Source organism: Neoarius graeffei, chromosome 2 (assembly GCF_027579695.1).
Source record: "Neoarius graeffei isolate fNeoGra1 chromosome 2, fNeoGra1.pri, whole genome shotgun sequence".
NCBI classification, from domain to species: Eukaryota; Metazoa; Chordata; class Actinopteri; order Siluriformes; family Ariidae; genus Neoarius; species Neoarius graeffei.
In genome coordinates, this window is record NC_083570.1 from 101,439,390 (window position 1) to 101,455,787 (window position 16,398).

General features: G+C 41.9%; 1 protein-coding gene across 3 annotated transcripts in view; it reads left to right on the plus strand.

Annotated features, from left to right (window-relative positions):
• LOC132882073 (sodium bicarbonate cotransporter 3-like) overlaps positions 1 to 16,398 on the plus strand; it is a 118,942-nt gene that overhangs the window by 80,452 nt on the left and 22,092 nt on the right. For all 3 annotated transcript variants that reach the window (XM_060915303.1, XM_060915301.1, XM_060915302.1), the window contains exons 11-16: positions 323 to 469; positions 966 to 1,069; positions 11,802 to 11,976; positions 12,201 to 12,334; positions 14,034 to 14,279; positions 14,366 to 14,471. In XM_060915303.1, the coding sequence (XP_060771286.1) occupies positions 323 to 469; positions 966 to 1,069; positions 11,802 to 11,976; positions 12,201 to 12,334; positions 14,034 to 14,279; positions 14,366 to 14,471 (912 nt within the window). The remainder of the gene's footprint in view (positions 1 to 322; positions 470 to 965; positions 1,070 to 11,801; positions 11,977 to 12,200; positions 12,335 to 14,033; positions 14,280 to 14,365; positions 14,472 to 16,398) is intronic.

Below are 16,398 nucleotides of genomic sequence, written 5' to 3' on the forward strand. Positions count from 1 at the left end.
GCAAATGTTTAGTTGCAGTTATTGCTGCACAAGGGGGTCACACCAGATACTGAAAGCAAAGGTTCACATACTTTTGCCACTCACAGATATGTAATATTGGATCATTTTCCTCAATAAATAAATGACCAAGTATAATATTTTTGTCCCATTTGTTTAACTGGTTTCTCTTTATCTACTTTTAGGACTTGTGTGAAAATCTGATGATGTTTTAGGTCATATTTATGCAGAAATATAGAAAATTCTAAAGGGTTCACAAACTTTCAAGCACCACTGTAAGTGATCATATTAATTAATAGCTTGTCTCTGTGTTCCTGCATCCCAGATTTTCCACGATGTGGCATATAAAGCCCGGGACAGAGCTGATCTTCTCTCTGGCATTGATGAGTTTTTAGACCAGGTGACTGTTCTTCCTCCTGGAGAATGGGACCCGACGATCCGCATTGAGCCTCCCAAGAATGTTCCATCACAGGTCAGAGGTCATGCTTTACCGCTAGCTAACTAGCTATGGCTTTAAACACTTCCAAAACTGAGAAAATACAGTTACAGTGAGTAGTCCAAAGCTATGATACAACTCTATAGCAGTACAATACATGATCATCTAGCATTTACATATGCTAGTTATACTGGACTTGTATACCACAGTTGCATTTTATAGATTTCAAACTTGTGCAAAGGTGATTCAGCATATAAATGGTTTGCTGTCAATCAAATAAAAATTGACTTGTTTGTTTTTTGCACACTGTTGTTCACTGTTTTCCACTGTGTATGTTACTTAAAAAGATCATATGATAAAATACTTATTGACTGACTTGGGTCGGGCCGGACGGGAAAATATTTGGCTCTTAGTCATCTCACAGCATGAACTCGAGCCAAATATTTTCCCATTCAGCCCTTCCACTCATTCAATGAGTACTTAACTAATAATTGCATGTGGTACACCATATATTTGCATCTTTCTGGTGCAGATCAAGAGGAAGAGGCCATCACAACCTAATGGCACTGTGACTCCTACCGAGCCGAGTCAGGAGGAGGAACACCAACCTGGCCCGGAGCTCCAGAGAACGGGGAGGTGAAGACACCAGTGTTATAGCACCATGTATATGAGAATACACATTTATGTACTTATTTTTACACCACATCACTGTTAAAGGCTCAATTCTGATAGATCAGAACTTTCTACAGTGGTGCTTGAAAGTTTGTGAACCCGTTAGAATTTTCTATATTTTTGCATAAATATGACCTAAAACAACATCAGATTTTCACACAAGTCCTAAAAGAACCCAGTTAAACAAATGAGACAAAAATATTATACTTGGTCATTTATTTATTGAGGAAAATGATCCAATATTAAATGTATGTGAGTGGCAAAAGTTTGTGAACCTTTGCTTTCAGTGTCTGGTGAGACCCCCTTGTGCAGCAATAACTGCAACTAAAGGTTTCTGGTAACTGCTGATCAGTCCTGCACACCGGCTTAGAGGAATTTTAGCCCATTCCTCTGTACAGAACAGTTTCAACTCTGGGATGTTGGTGGGTTTCCTCACATGAACTGCTCGCTTCAGATCCTTCCACAACATTTCGATTGGATTAAGGTCAGGACTTTGACTTGGCCATTCCAAAACATGAACTTTATTCTTCTTTAACCATTCTTTGGTAGAATGACTTGTGTGTTTAGGGTCGTTGTCTTGCTGCATGACCCACCTTCTCTTGAGATTCAGTTCATGGACACATGTCCTGACATATTTTCCTTTAGAATTTGCTGGTATAATTCAGAATTCATTGTTCCATCAATGATGGCAAGCCGTCCTGGTCCAGATGCAGCAAAACAGGCCCAAACCATGATACTACCACCACCATGTTTCACAGATGGGATAAGGTTCTTATGCTGGAATGCAGTGTTTTCCTTTCTCCATACATAACGCTTCTCATTTAAACCAAAATGTTCTATTTTGTTCTCATCCATCCACAAAACATTTTTCCAAAAACCTTCTGGCTTGTCCACGTGATCTTTAGCAAACTGCAGATGAGCAGCAATGTTCTTTTTGGAGAGCAGTGGCTTTCTCCTTGCAGCCCTGCCATGCACACCATTGTTGTTCAGTGTTCTCCTGATGGTGGACTCATGAACATTAACATTAGCCAATGTGAGAGAGGCCTTCAGTTGCTTAGAAGTTACCCTGGGGTCCTTTGTAACCTTGCCGACTATTACACGCCTTGCTCTTGGAGTGATCTTTGTTGGTCGACCACTCCTGGGGAGGGTAACAGTGGTCTTGAATTTCCTCCATTTGTACACAATCTGTCTGATTGTGAATTGGTGGAGTCCAAAGTCTTTAGAGATGGTTTTGTAACCTTTTTCAACCTGATGAGTATCAGCAACGCTTTTTCTGAGGTCCTCAGAAATCTCCTTTTTTTGTGCCATGATACACTTCCACAAACGTGTTATGAACATCAGACTTTGATAGATCCCTGTTCTTTAAATAAAACAGGGTGCCCACTCACACCTGATTGTCATCCCACTGATTAAAAACACCTGACTCTAATTTCACCTTCAAATTAACTGCTAATCCAAGAGGTTCACATACTTTTGCCACTCACAGGTATGTAATATTTGATCATTTTCCTCAATAAATAAATGACCAAGTATAATATTTTCGTCTCATTTGTTTAACTGGGTTCTCTTTATCTACTTTTAGGACTTGTATGAAAATCTGATGATGTTTTAGGTCATATTTATGCAGAAATATAGAAAATTCAAACTTTCAAGCACCACTGTATGTCAGCAGCTCGGACAGTACTTCTGGCTGCAAGGCAAATCATGGGATTATATTAATAAGCTTGTGTTTCTATAATGATAAATTATAAATCAAAAGGTACTTATGACGGATGAGCCATATAAACAGATTGAAAGTTGTGTGTAATTGTCGATATGTTGTTTGTTTAGCATTTTTGGAAGGAATGTCTAGGATTAGTGCTTTGTAACAGTCAGTAAATTTTCTGTCAGAGGGCTAGGACTAGGTTTAGGACTAGCTGAGAAGCTGTATTTTTTGTTTGTTTGTTTCATTAACAATACATGAGAAAAACAGAGTGAAGGAACAGCTGTTCATAACAGCTATAATGTACGTGATAACAGGAACTAATTTGTTTTCTGGACATTCACTTAGCTAGCATATGTATATGCTAACTTGACTGAGCTAGCATTTTTATCTGGTTAGCTAGCTAAAATGAATTAGCAAGCTCCATACCCTGCCTCAAGTCATTAAACTATGGAAACGTTAAGCACACTATGGTTATGACATTTGGACTCAAGCATAGCTAAGCTAGCTAACAAGCTAACACCAGTCAACAAGTTAGCTTATACGTAGGTAATGCTGTGTTCATGGTTCCTTGGAAGTGCTAATTTGTAAGTTGCAATAAGAATTTCATTTCCCACCTCAGGACATTTGATGTGAGAAAAGGAAAAAAAGAAATGGGCACCTCCACAAAAGTGTCTTTTGTTTGCTTTGTCAGAGTACATAAAGATTATTAAAAGCTACTTTGATTGCACTTTTAGATTAACAGTTACACTCCTGAGTGGCTGCTCTGCTATAGCGAACTTCAAACATTTTGGAGTGAAATTGCAGGTGTGTTCTGTGGCTTTTACTGGATGTAGGTGGTGAATTACAACTTCACATCGAACACAGCGTAATCACTTGCACTGCCTCTCAGTGTTTGTGTGACACTGTTAGCTAGCTTATAGCCTGTAACTATAGATGACTTGCAACCACGTGATCAAAATGTGCTACGTCATGAGTGTCCGCCATGATGGTGGCTATACAAAGCAACTAGGATGGCAGCCGCTGAAAGCGTGTCTGTAAACAATGCTGAATTTTCTCAGTATTACTACAATCTGAACAGTTGAGTGAAGACGCAATACAAAGAGAAGATAGATATGTGTGGTTTTGACCCATATTATTTAAAAAGTCAGACTTTTCTGGGGGCGTCGTGGCTCAGGTGGTTAAGGCGCCATACCATGAATGCGGGCGACCCGGGTTCGATTCCGGCCCGAGGTCATTTCCCGATCCCTTCCCGTCTCTCTCTCTCCCGCTCATTTCCTGTCTCTACACTGTCCTATCCAATAAAGGTGCAAAAAAAAAGCCCAAAAAAATATCTTTTAAAAAAAAAAAAAAAGTCAGACTTTTCTGAAGATAAGACGCTTCTACAGACCATCGAGTACCCAGATATCGCGTTCTATCTGGTTTGGCTACCGAAGAATCGAGTCTGACCTTGGACGAAACATAGCCCATGTTCTGAGTTGGTGCCCAGTCTGGATTGTTTCTGTCGTATAATTTTGCTGGCACTCCTAGAAGTGAAATGGTAATACACGTGTTAAAATTATAACAACGACCAAGTGAACCACAAGAAGAGAATGTTCATTTTATACCAAAATTCTAGCAACATGAAATAAAATTCTTCCATGATATTATTGAGAAAGCTTTTAAGATAAGTCTTTATTGTCATTGTCACTTTTCCAAAGGTACAACGAAATTGAAGGTGCTGTTGACTCATTATGAGTTATAGAAAGAAAAAAGGGAAAAAAGGGGAGAACAAATAAAGTATAAAAATAAATAGTAAAGTATACAGAGTTGCACTGGTAAAATGGTATAAACAGAATATAAACAGAAACCTATTGTATGGTTCTATATGTACACGGAGTGCACTTAAAATAGTACAAACAGAATCTCACCTTTTGAGTCTCACCTGAGATAAAATTATTACTGCAAACATGAGCTGTTTTGGTTTTAATGCCTGTTAGATCAGCCCTGCCGATGTTGTTCAGCCGTGCTCGTCTCCTCTCCGCACTAAGCCTCAGAGTTTCCTCGCCCTCTTTCTGAATCACGGATGGAATTCTAAAAAATTGGAATGTGCTACGGTCACAAGTACCGTTGTGACCATAACCATATACAGCACAAAGATATGGCATAGCTAAAAGAATGCTTAAAGCAGTAGAAAAACAAAGAGAGTTGCGCACATGTGACTATGTTTTGTATGGAATGTTGCTTGACCCCGTATTTGTATCTCCACCAACATGGCCGACATCTGAGTTTCTATATTGCTTTGAGGACACTTGCAAGTCAAGGATATAAAGGACTTCTGGGAGTTGTATTTGAGCTAGTTTAAAAACAAACAAACAAACAAACAAACAAAAATCAGGAAGCCATGGCCTAATGGTTAGAGAAGCAACTTTGGGACCAAAAGGTCACTGGTTCAATTTCCTGGACCAGCAGGAATGGCTGAAATGTCCTTGAGTAAGGCATCTAACCCCCAATTGGTATGTTGTACTGTATGTTGCTCTGGATAAGAGCATCTGCTAAATGCCTGTAGTATTAGCATTTAGCTCACATTTATCAAGTGAGAGGTCAACTCACTGTGTAACTTTGCTGGAATGCATACACACATTTCATTCCATGTGTAATGGATCACAGAATGTTTGGAGAGGGGACAGTTTGTCCTCCATTTCCTTCAGTCCTTTCATCTCATATGCTATTATTGAACACTCCTGGCAACTCTCGATTCTGATTCGTTTTGCTTTTACACTCTGGAGCAAGATTGTGTGCACACACACACACACACACACACACACTCCACATTATATACTGCTGTTAGTTTATATATCTGAAAGCACACATTGCTTAAAAAAAGTATCCATACTGCAAGAGGATAAGCTGTTTTCCTTCAGTAATCACTAATCATTCTGAGCTGTGTGTGTACTGAATGCTTTGTAGCCCTTTGTAAAGACCAAAAAGGACTGAATGCCCTAATCGGATAGTGTCAAATGTCCTGACAATTATCCAAAGTCAAAGTTGCTCTCATGCCAGAATCTGGTCTTCCCAGGCAGTCTCCTGTCCCAGTACTAACCAACTCTTTAAGGCATATGGGTGTGGCGCCAATCTCCTTTTCTGTAGCCCTTGGCCTCTCGTTTATTACATAACTAGGTTTACAGTGGGGGGGGCTGGTCCTCTGGTAACTGCGAGAGTTTGACTTCCTACTCACATCTGTATTGCAGCATGCCTTGCCAGACAGCAGTAGGTACCATTTTTAGAACTTGCGATCTCCCAGTCGAGAGGTGGACACACTAACCACAAGACCAACGCGCGGCCTGACAATTATCTAGTCCTTACAAAAAAGCAGCTTTTATAAAAAGAAAATAGTCTCAATATTCTCTCTTGATTACTGAAATAAAGGTTAGATTTAGTTGTAGGCATAGTATTAATTAGCTGTAGATAATTTATAATTATTCTATCCACATTGACTGGATATAAGCAATCGCACACTCTGGCTACTCTACTGTAGGATATAAGCTCATATTGCTGGGTTTCATGTGACGTCACATCCGCCTCATTAGTTATTCAAAACTTTAGTTGGTGGTCTACCAAAGCTCAGTTGACAAAGTGTTTGTATGGAGAAGGTGCATTGCTTGCATGAAAAATGCCTTATGCTTGTGTTGTTTTAGGTTGTTCGAATCGATCAAACTGTGAAACTGATAAAAGTTTCTTCAGGGTTTGCCATGAACTAATAAAAAAGGGTGAATGAACACAGGATTTTACAAAAAGACATTGAGAAAGGTGGCTTTTGAACCTCTCACTGAAATCAAGGGGGGGGGCTGAGTCGAAGCATGCTCGAGTTTGCAGTGATCACTTGGTGAAAGGTTTGTATATCCCTCTCAGCTATGTCCTTAGTGTTTTCCAAGTATTTTTCTTGCTATATGTTATTTTATTTTCCCCAACTACTGAAAACCTGTGCTGCTGAACTGGGTGAACCACTCCAACGCATCTTCAACCTCAGCCTGCAGCTGGGGAGAGTGCCCACCCTCTGGAAGACATCATACATTGTTCCAGCTCCCAAGAAGAATCGGCCCAGCGAGCTGAACGACTTCCGACCGGTGGCACTCATTTCACATCTGATGAAGACGTCTGAGCGGCTCTTCCTCAGCCTCCTCAGACCCCAGGTGCAACGTGCCCAGGACTGTCTGCAGTTTGTGTACCGGGCAGGTGTACAGAGGAAGACACCATCCTCTACCTGCTACACCGAGCCCACTCGCATCTGGGTAAGGGAAATGGCACAGTGAGGATCCTCTTCTTGGACTTCTTGAGTGCCTTCAACACCATCCAGCCCCTTATGCTTCAGGACAAACTGAACAGGACCCCTGCCTGGTCACCTGGATCTCCAGCTACCTCACCGACAGGCCACAGTATGTCAGGCTGAAGGACATCACATCTGACACTGTGATTAGCAGCACCGGAGCACCCCAGGGCATGGTGCAGGCCCCTCTTCTCTTCACCCTGTACACCACGGACTTCTGCTACAACTCGGAGCTGTGTCACATTCAGAAGTTCACCGATGACACAGCCATCGTGGGATGTATCAGGGACGACAGAGAGGAGTATAGGAGCCTGGTGAGGGACTTTGCCATTTGGTACAACAGGAAACATCTGTAGCTCAACACCTCAAAGACCAAGGAGCTGGCCATTGACTTTGGGAGGTCCAGACCAAGGTCATGACCAGTTCTGATCGAAGGAGTCGAGGTGGAGACTGTGGATTCCTACAAGCACCTCGGGCTGTGGCTGGACAGCAAGCTGGACTGGACTTGTAACACCAACCACTTGTACAGGAAAGGACAGAGCAGGCTATACTTCCTGAGGAGGCTGCGGTCCTTTAACATCTGCAGGAAACTCCTGTGGATGTTCTATCAGTCCATGGTCACCAGTGTCCTGTTTTACACTGTGGTGTGCTGGGGGGGCAGCACATCCATGAAGGACACGTCCAGGCTGGACAAACTGATCAGATGGGCCAGCTCTGTGATCAGCATGAAGCTGGACTCTCTGAAGATGGTGGCAGAGAAGAGGTCTATGGACAAACTACTGAACATCATGGACGATGCCAGTCATCCTCTGCACACCGTCATCAGCAACCAGAGGAGTCTGTTCAGTGACAGAATGATCCTTCCCAAGTGCAGGACTAACAGACTTAAAAACTCCTTTGTCCCTCACACCATCAGACTGTACAACTCCTCCCTGGGGGGGGGGGGGGGGGGTAACAGGAGGACAGAGGATGGGAAGGAGCAGTAGCCTAGCCTAACAATAAGCAATACTGGACAATGTGCAATATAAATGTGCAATACCTCTCCTGCTGGACTTTTTTGTTCTCCCCATATCTTATTCTTTTTTTATATTTGTATATTAAAAAAAAATAAGATATGGGGAGAATTGCTCGATGTTAACAAAGCAACCAGACCAGATACTATCCCAGCTAGGTTACTCAAGGACACTGCCCTGCAAATAGCACCATCGTTGCGTCTCCTATTCAACAAGTCTCTTGCATGCGGATCACTCCCAGACGAGTGGAAGCTTGCCAATATAATGCCCATATTTAAAAAGTGTGATAAGAGTTTTGTTGAGAACTACCGTCCTGTCTCGCTACTCTGCATTGTGCCTAAGGTTCTTGAAAGATGCGTGCTCAGCAACTTACGTGACCATCTGCTGCAGTTGATCAACTCCTTTCAGCACGGGTTCATCCCAGGCCGCTCGTGTACTACCCAGCTTGTGGAGGTATTGGACCACATCGGCTCTTTACTGGATGGTGGCCAACAAACTGATATTGTCTTTATGGACATGTCTAAGGCATTTGATAAAGTAAACCACGTTGCTCTCATTAACAAACTCAAGGGTTTCCATATTTCTGGGATGCTCCTTGAATGGTTCAGACCTTACCTATATGGCCGCCACCAGTGTGTGACCATCCTTGGGACAACTAGTTCAGAAAAATGTGTTGTCTCAGGAGTTCCACAGGGCTCAATCTTGGGGCCTATTCTCTTCCTGTTGTACATTAACAACCTCCCAGACATCGTCAATAATTGTCAAATATCTTCCTTTGTTGATGATACTAAAATCTACCGGTGTATCGACTCTGTCGCAGATGCTGATCTCTTGCAAACGGACCTTGACAATCTTGTTTCTTGGTCTTCCACCAATGGCCTTACTTTCAACCAAGCCAAGTGCAAGTGTCTGCGAGTCACAAGGAAAATTAAACCCATCTTCCATCCATACAGGATCAAGGGGACGCCCTGGACACTCCCACAGCTGAAAAAGACCTTGGAATCTGGGTATCAAACGATCTCACCTGGACTAAGCACATACTGGATAGATGTGCCAAGGCCAACAAACTACTGGGGTTCTTATGAAGAAGTGCAGTTGAAATCACAAGCACAAGGACTTGTCACGCCCTTTATCTTGCTGTGGTTCGCCCTATCCTTGGTTATGCAAGTCAGATTTGGTGTCCTCAGACCATCGAGCTGATCAAGCGCATTGAGAGGATCCAAAGACGGACTTCAAAATTCATATTGAATCTTCCCTTCCTCTGTTGTGAGTCATACACAGACAGGCTTACTATATTGGAGCTGATGCCAATTTCATACTGGCACGAATACATGGACCTTGTTTTCTTCTTTAAAGCTACAAATGGCCTTGTTTAGTTGTCTGCTGATGTGCTACCATCCCCTGATATTCCTAGACGAATGACAAGATCTACGTCCAACACAAACACGATTCTCTTTCGGCCACGCAAATGTAGGACTGTAACTTTTCAACGGTCCTATCTTGTCCAAGTTACATGTGTCTGGAATTGTCCACCATCTAACTTAAGATGCAAGAACTTAAACCTGCTGCAATTTAAAACATTACTCAAGAAATACTACAATGACGCTCTTTCCAATTACAATCATGAGGAGCCTCGTAGCTTTAAGTCAATTTGGTTGAAATGTTGTAATACTGCAAGAAGTCTAGCGAGCCAAATTACCTGCTGCTATTAATGTTGTATTTTTGTATTCTTACTGTAATATACTTTTATTGTTTTTTTGGGCCCACAGTAATTGGTTTTCACTGTTGTGGTGTCCCTGCCTATCCGTCATTGTACTTACCAGGCGAAGCTAAATAGATAGATAAATAAGTAAATAAATATCTCATCTCATTATCTCTAGCCGCTTTATCCTTCTACAGGGTCGCAGGCAAGCTGGAGCCTATCTCAGCTGACTACGGGCGAAAGGCGGGGTACACCCTGGACAAGTCGCCAGGTCATCACAGGGCTGACACATAGACACAGACAACCATTCACACTCACATTCACACCTACGGTCAATTTAGAGTCACCAGTTAACCTAACATGCATGTCTTTGGACTGTGGGGGAAACCGGAGCACCCGGAGGAAACCCACGCGGACACGGGGAGAACATGCAAACTCCACACAGAAAGGCCCTCGCCGGACCCGGGGTTCAAACCCAGGACCTTCTTGCTGTGAGGCGACAGCGCTAACCACTACACCACCGTGCCGCCCCGTAAATAAATATGTAAATACTTAATTTATCTAGAAGTTTTCTCTATTTTCTATTCTCTGTTTATCCTGTAATGATGCTGCTGAAATTTTGATTTCCCTGAGGGAACCCTCCCAAAGGGATCAATAAAGTTCTATCTCATCTCATCTCATCTCATCTCATCTCATCTCATCTCATCTCATCTCATCTCATCTCTATGGTACTTTTTTTAGTCACAAAGTGCTAAAGTCCCCAGCTGATTCTTTGTTTACTCCTCATTCCTCACAAAGTCCATATGCATGAAGGTTGTGGCAAAATTCTTCCCCAGCCATACAGTTACAATGCGCCGTGATCACGTCTCCGTCTTGTTTAACTAAGATCCAGGTCTTTAAAGGGGTTTCTGATGATCTTTGTGAATGATTTACCTGAGAGATAAGAGTGAACACAAGTGAGAATCAAGCCAACTGTTGTTTGCTTACACTTCAACTTGCAGTGCTTCGTTGAAAAGATGCGACTGAAATGCTTAAAAAAATCATACTTACACGGACAAAAACAATACAGGATTCATTCGGCAGCAACTTGATACCGAGGTCCTTTACCCAGCCACGTACAAAAAAGTATCTTTTAAAAATTTTTCCAGAATTATTATCGCATTTTTCACAAATTGCTACTGTCATTTCACCAGTTTGTTTACATTCTAAGTGGAAATGGTTTTGTCGGATGTTTTGTATGAAGTTTTTATTTATCAAATTTGCAAAAAGTAAAAATAAAAATGCTCTGTTTCTCAAAATTCAGTGAATGTGGATAGAATAAAACAATTATTCCACTCAACCTTGTTGTACATGGCTTATAGCCAACTCAGTGCTCCGCACCTCATCGGCTATCAGCTCATGTACGGCTTGATTTCGTGGAATAACTGAATTATGTTCAGAGAAGGTTTGCATAAATTAGCATGAGACAGTCTGCTAAAGCTAATTAAACAAGTTGAATTTTAGCATGGCTTTTTTACATCTGGCTTTGAGCAGTGAAATCTGGCTTCTTCGTCTCTGTATTTTGCTAAAAATATCCATGGTGTATGAGGTTGATGAAAGCCAGACCTTTTGAAATGAGCATTAAAAAGAATGGCAACTGCAGTGATAAATCACAATTAATGATGTTGTGATATCATTAGATGAGTGTTCGATCAGGGTGGGATTGGAACTCAACTTTGTAAAATGGAATTCGGTGAAATGTGATGTTATGGAAAAATAATTGACCTCAGGGTTGTAACAGTATTTCTGCTTTGAGACACCATTAGGCTTATAATTAGGCTCATAACTGTAATATTTACATAATAACTATGACATTGTTAAACAAACAAACAAACAAAAAACTACAGCCTCTACAGCTCATGGCTATGTTACACAACACTGAATCCATGAACCCAATTTTGAGAATATCAGGTGCTTATTCTGTGTGTGTGTAGGATTTTCGGTGGGCTGGTGTGTGATATAAAGCGTAAAGCACCCTTCTACTGGAGCGATGTGTTAGACTTCTTCAGTCTGCAGTGTGTAGCGTCGGTGCTTTTCCTCTACTGTGCTTGCATGTCTCCTGTTATCACCTTTGGAGGACTGCTTGGAGAGGCCACCAAGAGTAACATCGTGAGTGTATCCCACACACATAGATACACAACACTCAGAATCACTGTTATAGCTATAAAGTGAGTGTGTGTGGCAGTGTGTGTGTAAGCAGTTGTGTAACCGTTTCATAAACTGACCCCCAGTTTGCAGAGGTGACATATGCACTGTGACATCTTGGATGAGTGCCTGGAAAAACAGGACCAGCTCACCCTCAACATATGTGTGTGTTTCTGTCTGTCTCTCAGAGTGCTATTGAGTCACTGTTTGGAGCATCTCTGACAGGAGTGGCGTTCTCTCTGTTTGCCGGTCAGCCTCTGACCATTCTGGGCAGCACAGGGCCTGTGCTTGTGTTTGAGAAAATCCTCTTCAAGTTCTGCGAGTGAGTCAAGGGCTGCTTCTCGAATGCCATACTATTCACTGCATGCTATACACTATAGCCTGTGTACTTCAGTAATACATAATAAATAGAGGATATTACACAGTTGTGAGAAGATATGAAGTTTATATTCAAGTGGTGAATGTATATATTCGCAAGTGAGCGAAGCGAACAAGTAAAAACATTTTCAACATGAGAAGATAAACTTCATATCTTTATGCCTCCATGTAATGTTCTTTATATTATATGGACACATCCACAAAAAAATACGCAAGTTAATCAAAAGAATTTTAATTTCGAACCGGTTCACCACTTTGATAATGCGTGTCTAGTCAGCGAGAAAACACTGGGAGTGATGTCATCGGACTGAAATAACATGAATTGTTATACATACAGGACACTTTTTTGCTGGAATAAAAACATGTTCTATTCCCTTCTTGCGGGTTTCATTCATTTGGTTTGATAGCATGCAATATTGTTAGCATATCGCTTATTCTCCGTGCATTACATCACTCTACCCAATGGAGAATGAGCGTTGAATATGGTTTATGATATTGCATGGTTGTCAGACAACGTCGCATGTCGGAGGTGTAAAACTTCTGCGCTAGCGAGCAACTGTGACAATTTGCAAACAAACATGGCCGCCAGGTTTGCTTCGTTAAATACAGAAGATTTTGAGAGAATTTCGAAAGGGAAAGATGCGTTGAACACCTGAAAGGAATGGGTATGCATAATAATAATATTGGCTGGCTTTTTTTTTCATGGTATATCAGATGTATTCCATTCAGCTACTTGTCTTCGACTTGTTCAATATCATGCTAGCTGAATGGAATATATCTGATATACCACTCAACACCAGCTAATATTATTTAAATATGTCACTCAGATCTGCAATGTAGTTCATATGAAAAATGTGAGTTTTTCAACACGAGAAGATAAACTTTATATCTTCAAGCCAATGTGTGATTTTTCTTTTTATTATATAGACACATTCACAAACAAAAAGTACCCAAATTTAGCAAAACAATTCATTGATTTCCTCACGAGTGACATATAGAGATTTATGTCATGGTTTTGGTTCTCCATGTCCTGGGTGTAGCTCATATGAAAAATACATACGAGTGGGGTATTTCCCAGTAAAACACTTGTGTCCATATAATATATCTTGGCTTGAACATTAACCATTTTGAACTAAATGGAACAGCAAGTTTAAGGCTGTGTCTTTCTATAAGCAGTATAAGTGGTCTCTTTGGGCACCGGACCACCAGGGGGCAGCATGATTTTTACAAAAAACATGCTGCTAGGTGGATTGACTTTGCTAAAATGCCACTAAGTGTGAATGTGTGTGTGCATGGTGCCCTGTGATGGACTGGTATTCCATCAAGGGTGTATTCCCACCTCCTGCCCAGTGTTCCCAGGCTCTAGATCCACTGTGACAGGATAAAGATGACTTAGTGAATGAAGATGAAATAAAAATCCACGATGATAAATTTTCAATATTTGCAGCCCTAAAATGTGGCCCAAAATCTGGGGGGGTGGGGTGTCTTTTGGGGCCAATTGCAGCCTTAAAGTCTGCGGAGTGTCTGAGATGGTATTTAAGGAATTTTTTTTTCTTTCATGTTTACAAAGCCAGAATAAGATAATGTACTAATCTATTAAAGTAACACATCTACGTACTGTACCTCCTGCTATGTTTCACTAGGGATTACGGGATGTCCTACCTGTCCTTGCGTGCCTGTATCGGACTGTGGACAGCGTTCCTCTGTATAGTGCTGGTGGCAACTGATGCAAGCTCGCTGGTGTGTTACATCACACGCTTCACAGAGGAAGCATTCGCTGCTCTCATCTGCATCATCTTCATCTATGAGGCTCTGGAGAAACTGCTGCACCTCCGAGACACCTATCCCATCAACACCCACACTGACCTGGTTAACCTGACACAGTACAGGTACACACACACTGTCCTCTTTGCACTGTAGAGTAGTTGTAGTGAAGTATGCGATGTCTCCATTTGTCCCGCTCTATCTTTTGTAGCTGTCAGTGCTCAGGTCCCAGTCAGATGTCCAATGAGACGATGCAGCTGTGGAACTCAACTGGACACACCACGGATTCAATACCTTGGAATCAACTCAATGTGTCGGTCAGTATAATTCTCCTTTCATACACTACCATTCACACCATTTCTACCATCCAGAACGGCTTACAAAAGTCATTTGTATTTGTCTAGTCATGCTGTGGCATTGGTCTAAAGCAGTGGCCACCAACCATCTTTCTTGAGATCTACCTTCCTGGAGGTTTCATGGTTAACCAAACTCTAACACACCTGCTTTAGTTGATTGAGAACACTTGAGGGCAATGATTAGATGGTCAGGTGAGCATGATTATGGTTGGATCTAAAGTCTTCAGGAAGGTAGATCTCCAAGAACAGGGTTGGTGACCATTGATCAAAAGATAGAGTACTATCAGGATAGAAACAGGAATCAGCTTTTCTTTCAGTTTAGTGCATTGCTAGTGTTCAAGTCTGTAGTGGAATGGGTGTGTCCTCAGTCCACATTTCATGGCACCACTGAGAGACTCGACTCTTATGTGCCAGGACAGATGCGTGTGTCTTGAAGGGTGTTGGGTCAGATAGTCACAAAGCAGCTTTACAGAAATCTGGATGTACATTTAGATTTCTAATTAACAAGTCAGAAGGGAGCCCTGCGATGACCTGGCGACTTGTCCAGGGTGTACCCCACCTCTTGCCCATAGTCAGCTGGGATAAGCTCCAGCTTGCCCACGACCCTGCAAAGCATAAGTGGTTACAGATCATGGATGGATGGATGGAAGTCAGAGGGGACATTAGCCAAGAAAAAGTCTCTGAGATGACATAAGGAAGAAACCTTAGGAGGAGCTGTGAAAGTTGATGACACCTGATAGTGGGATTATAGTATACAAATGTGATGTGAGTGATGTTTGTCCTTCAAGGTTGAAGATAACCATAACTTCAATTTATTTGAATTTGTAGTCATGACTTGCATGTGACTTGGATTAGAGTGAGGGAGAGTTGCACAGCCATCAGCCTCACTCTCTCATCCCAACCTAACTGGGTCCAGGGGCAAGACAGAATCAAGACGGCTGGAGCTAGGTTGGGATGCAGTGGATGGCCAGTAGTGTTCTATGTGTTGCATCATGCCCTGATGGTGCTCCACAAACACTTTTCTGGGTCTACCTTCCTGCCCGTTGAACCACCAGGTGGTGGTGGTGGCCTCCTCTGCACAGTTTGCTGAATCCAGTTTTCGGTCATAAGCCTGACCAGGGAGAGTGGGGGGGGGGTTTGCTGGTGCTTGCTATAGGCACCACCACAGGCTAGTGGAGGGAAGGAGACACCTTACTACTCCATTGCATGGCAGTCAAGGATGACACATGCCCACTGCCCTAAATGTACAATACATTTGTACAAATATACAAATGTAGATGAATAAAAACCAACAGTACTGAGTTGAAAGGATGTTCAAAATGAGCATCATAGATATTTATGATTACAACAGAAGTTTTTAGAAACAAGTGTACCATATTCCAGTGAAATTATCCACAAAAGAACTTGGACATAAAGTGTTTTTGGACATTTGACCATTAAGGTCAAACAGAGCTTCCAGTCAGGGTTTTGAATGGAATGGAGGCAACTAGTGGGGGAATGCAGAAGGGAAGACTGGGTAACTTGGTAAATCTGAAGAAAAGTTGGCTTACTGCACCCAGGATCAGTTATAAGAACCTTGGTGTATAAGATAACAAAGGACTAGATAATCTTGCCTTGTTGAAGAAAAATTGTCAAATACTCCTGATGTTGTAACAGAAGAACCTGCTTGACAGAGTAAAGTATGTAGACGTAGACTGAGTTCTCAAAGGAGACATCATCCCTGATGAGATCTCTGTTAGACACGCCAAGATCCAAAAAGCAAACAGGATATTTGATGATTCGTCCTTATGAAACATGCTCCTCCAATGAATGGTTAGTGTCTCTATCTTTTTAGTGGGGCTCTCTTTGTCGGGTTTCACATAGAAACTGCTGGGTTCCCCCAAAACAC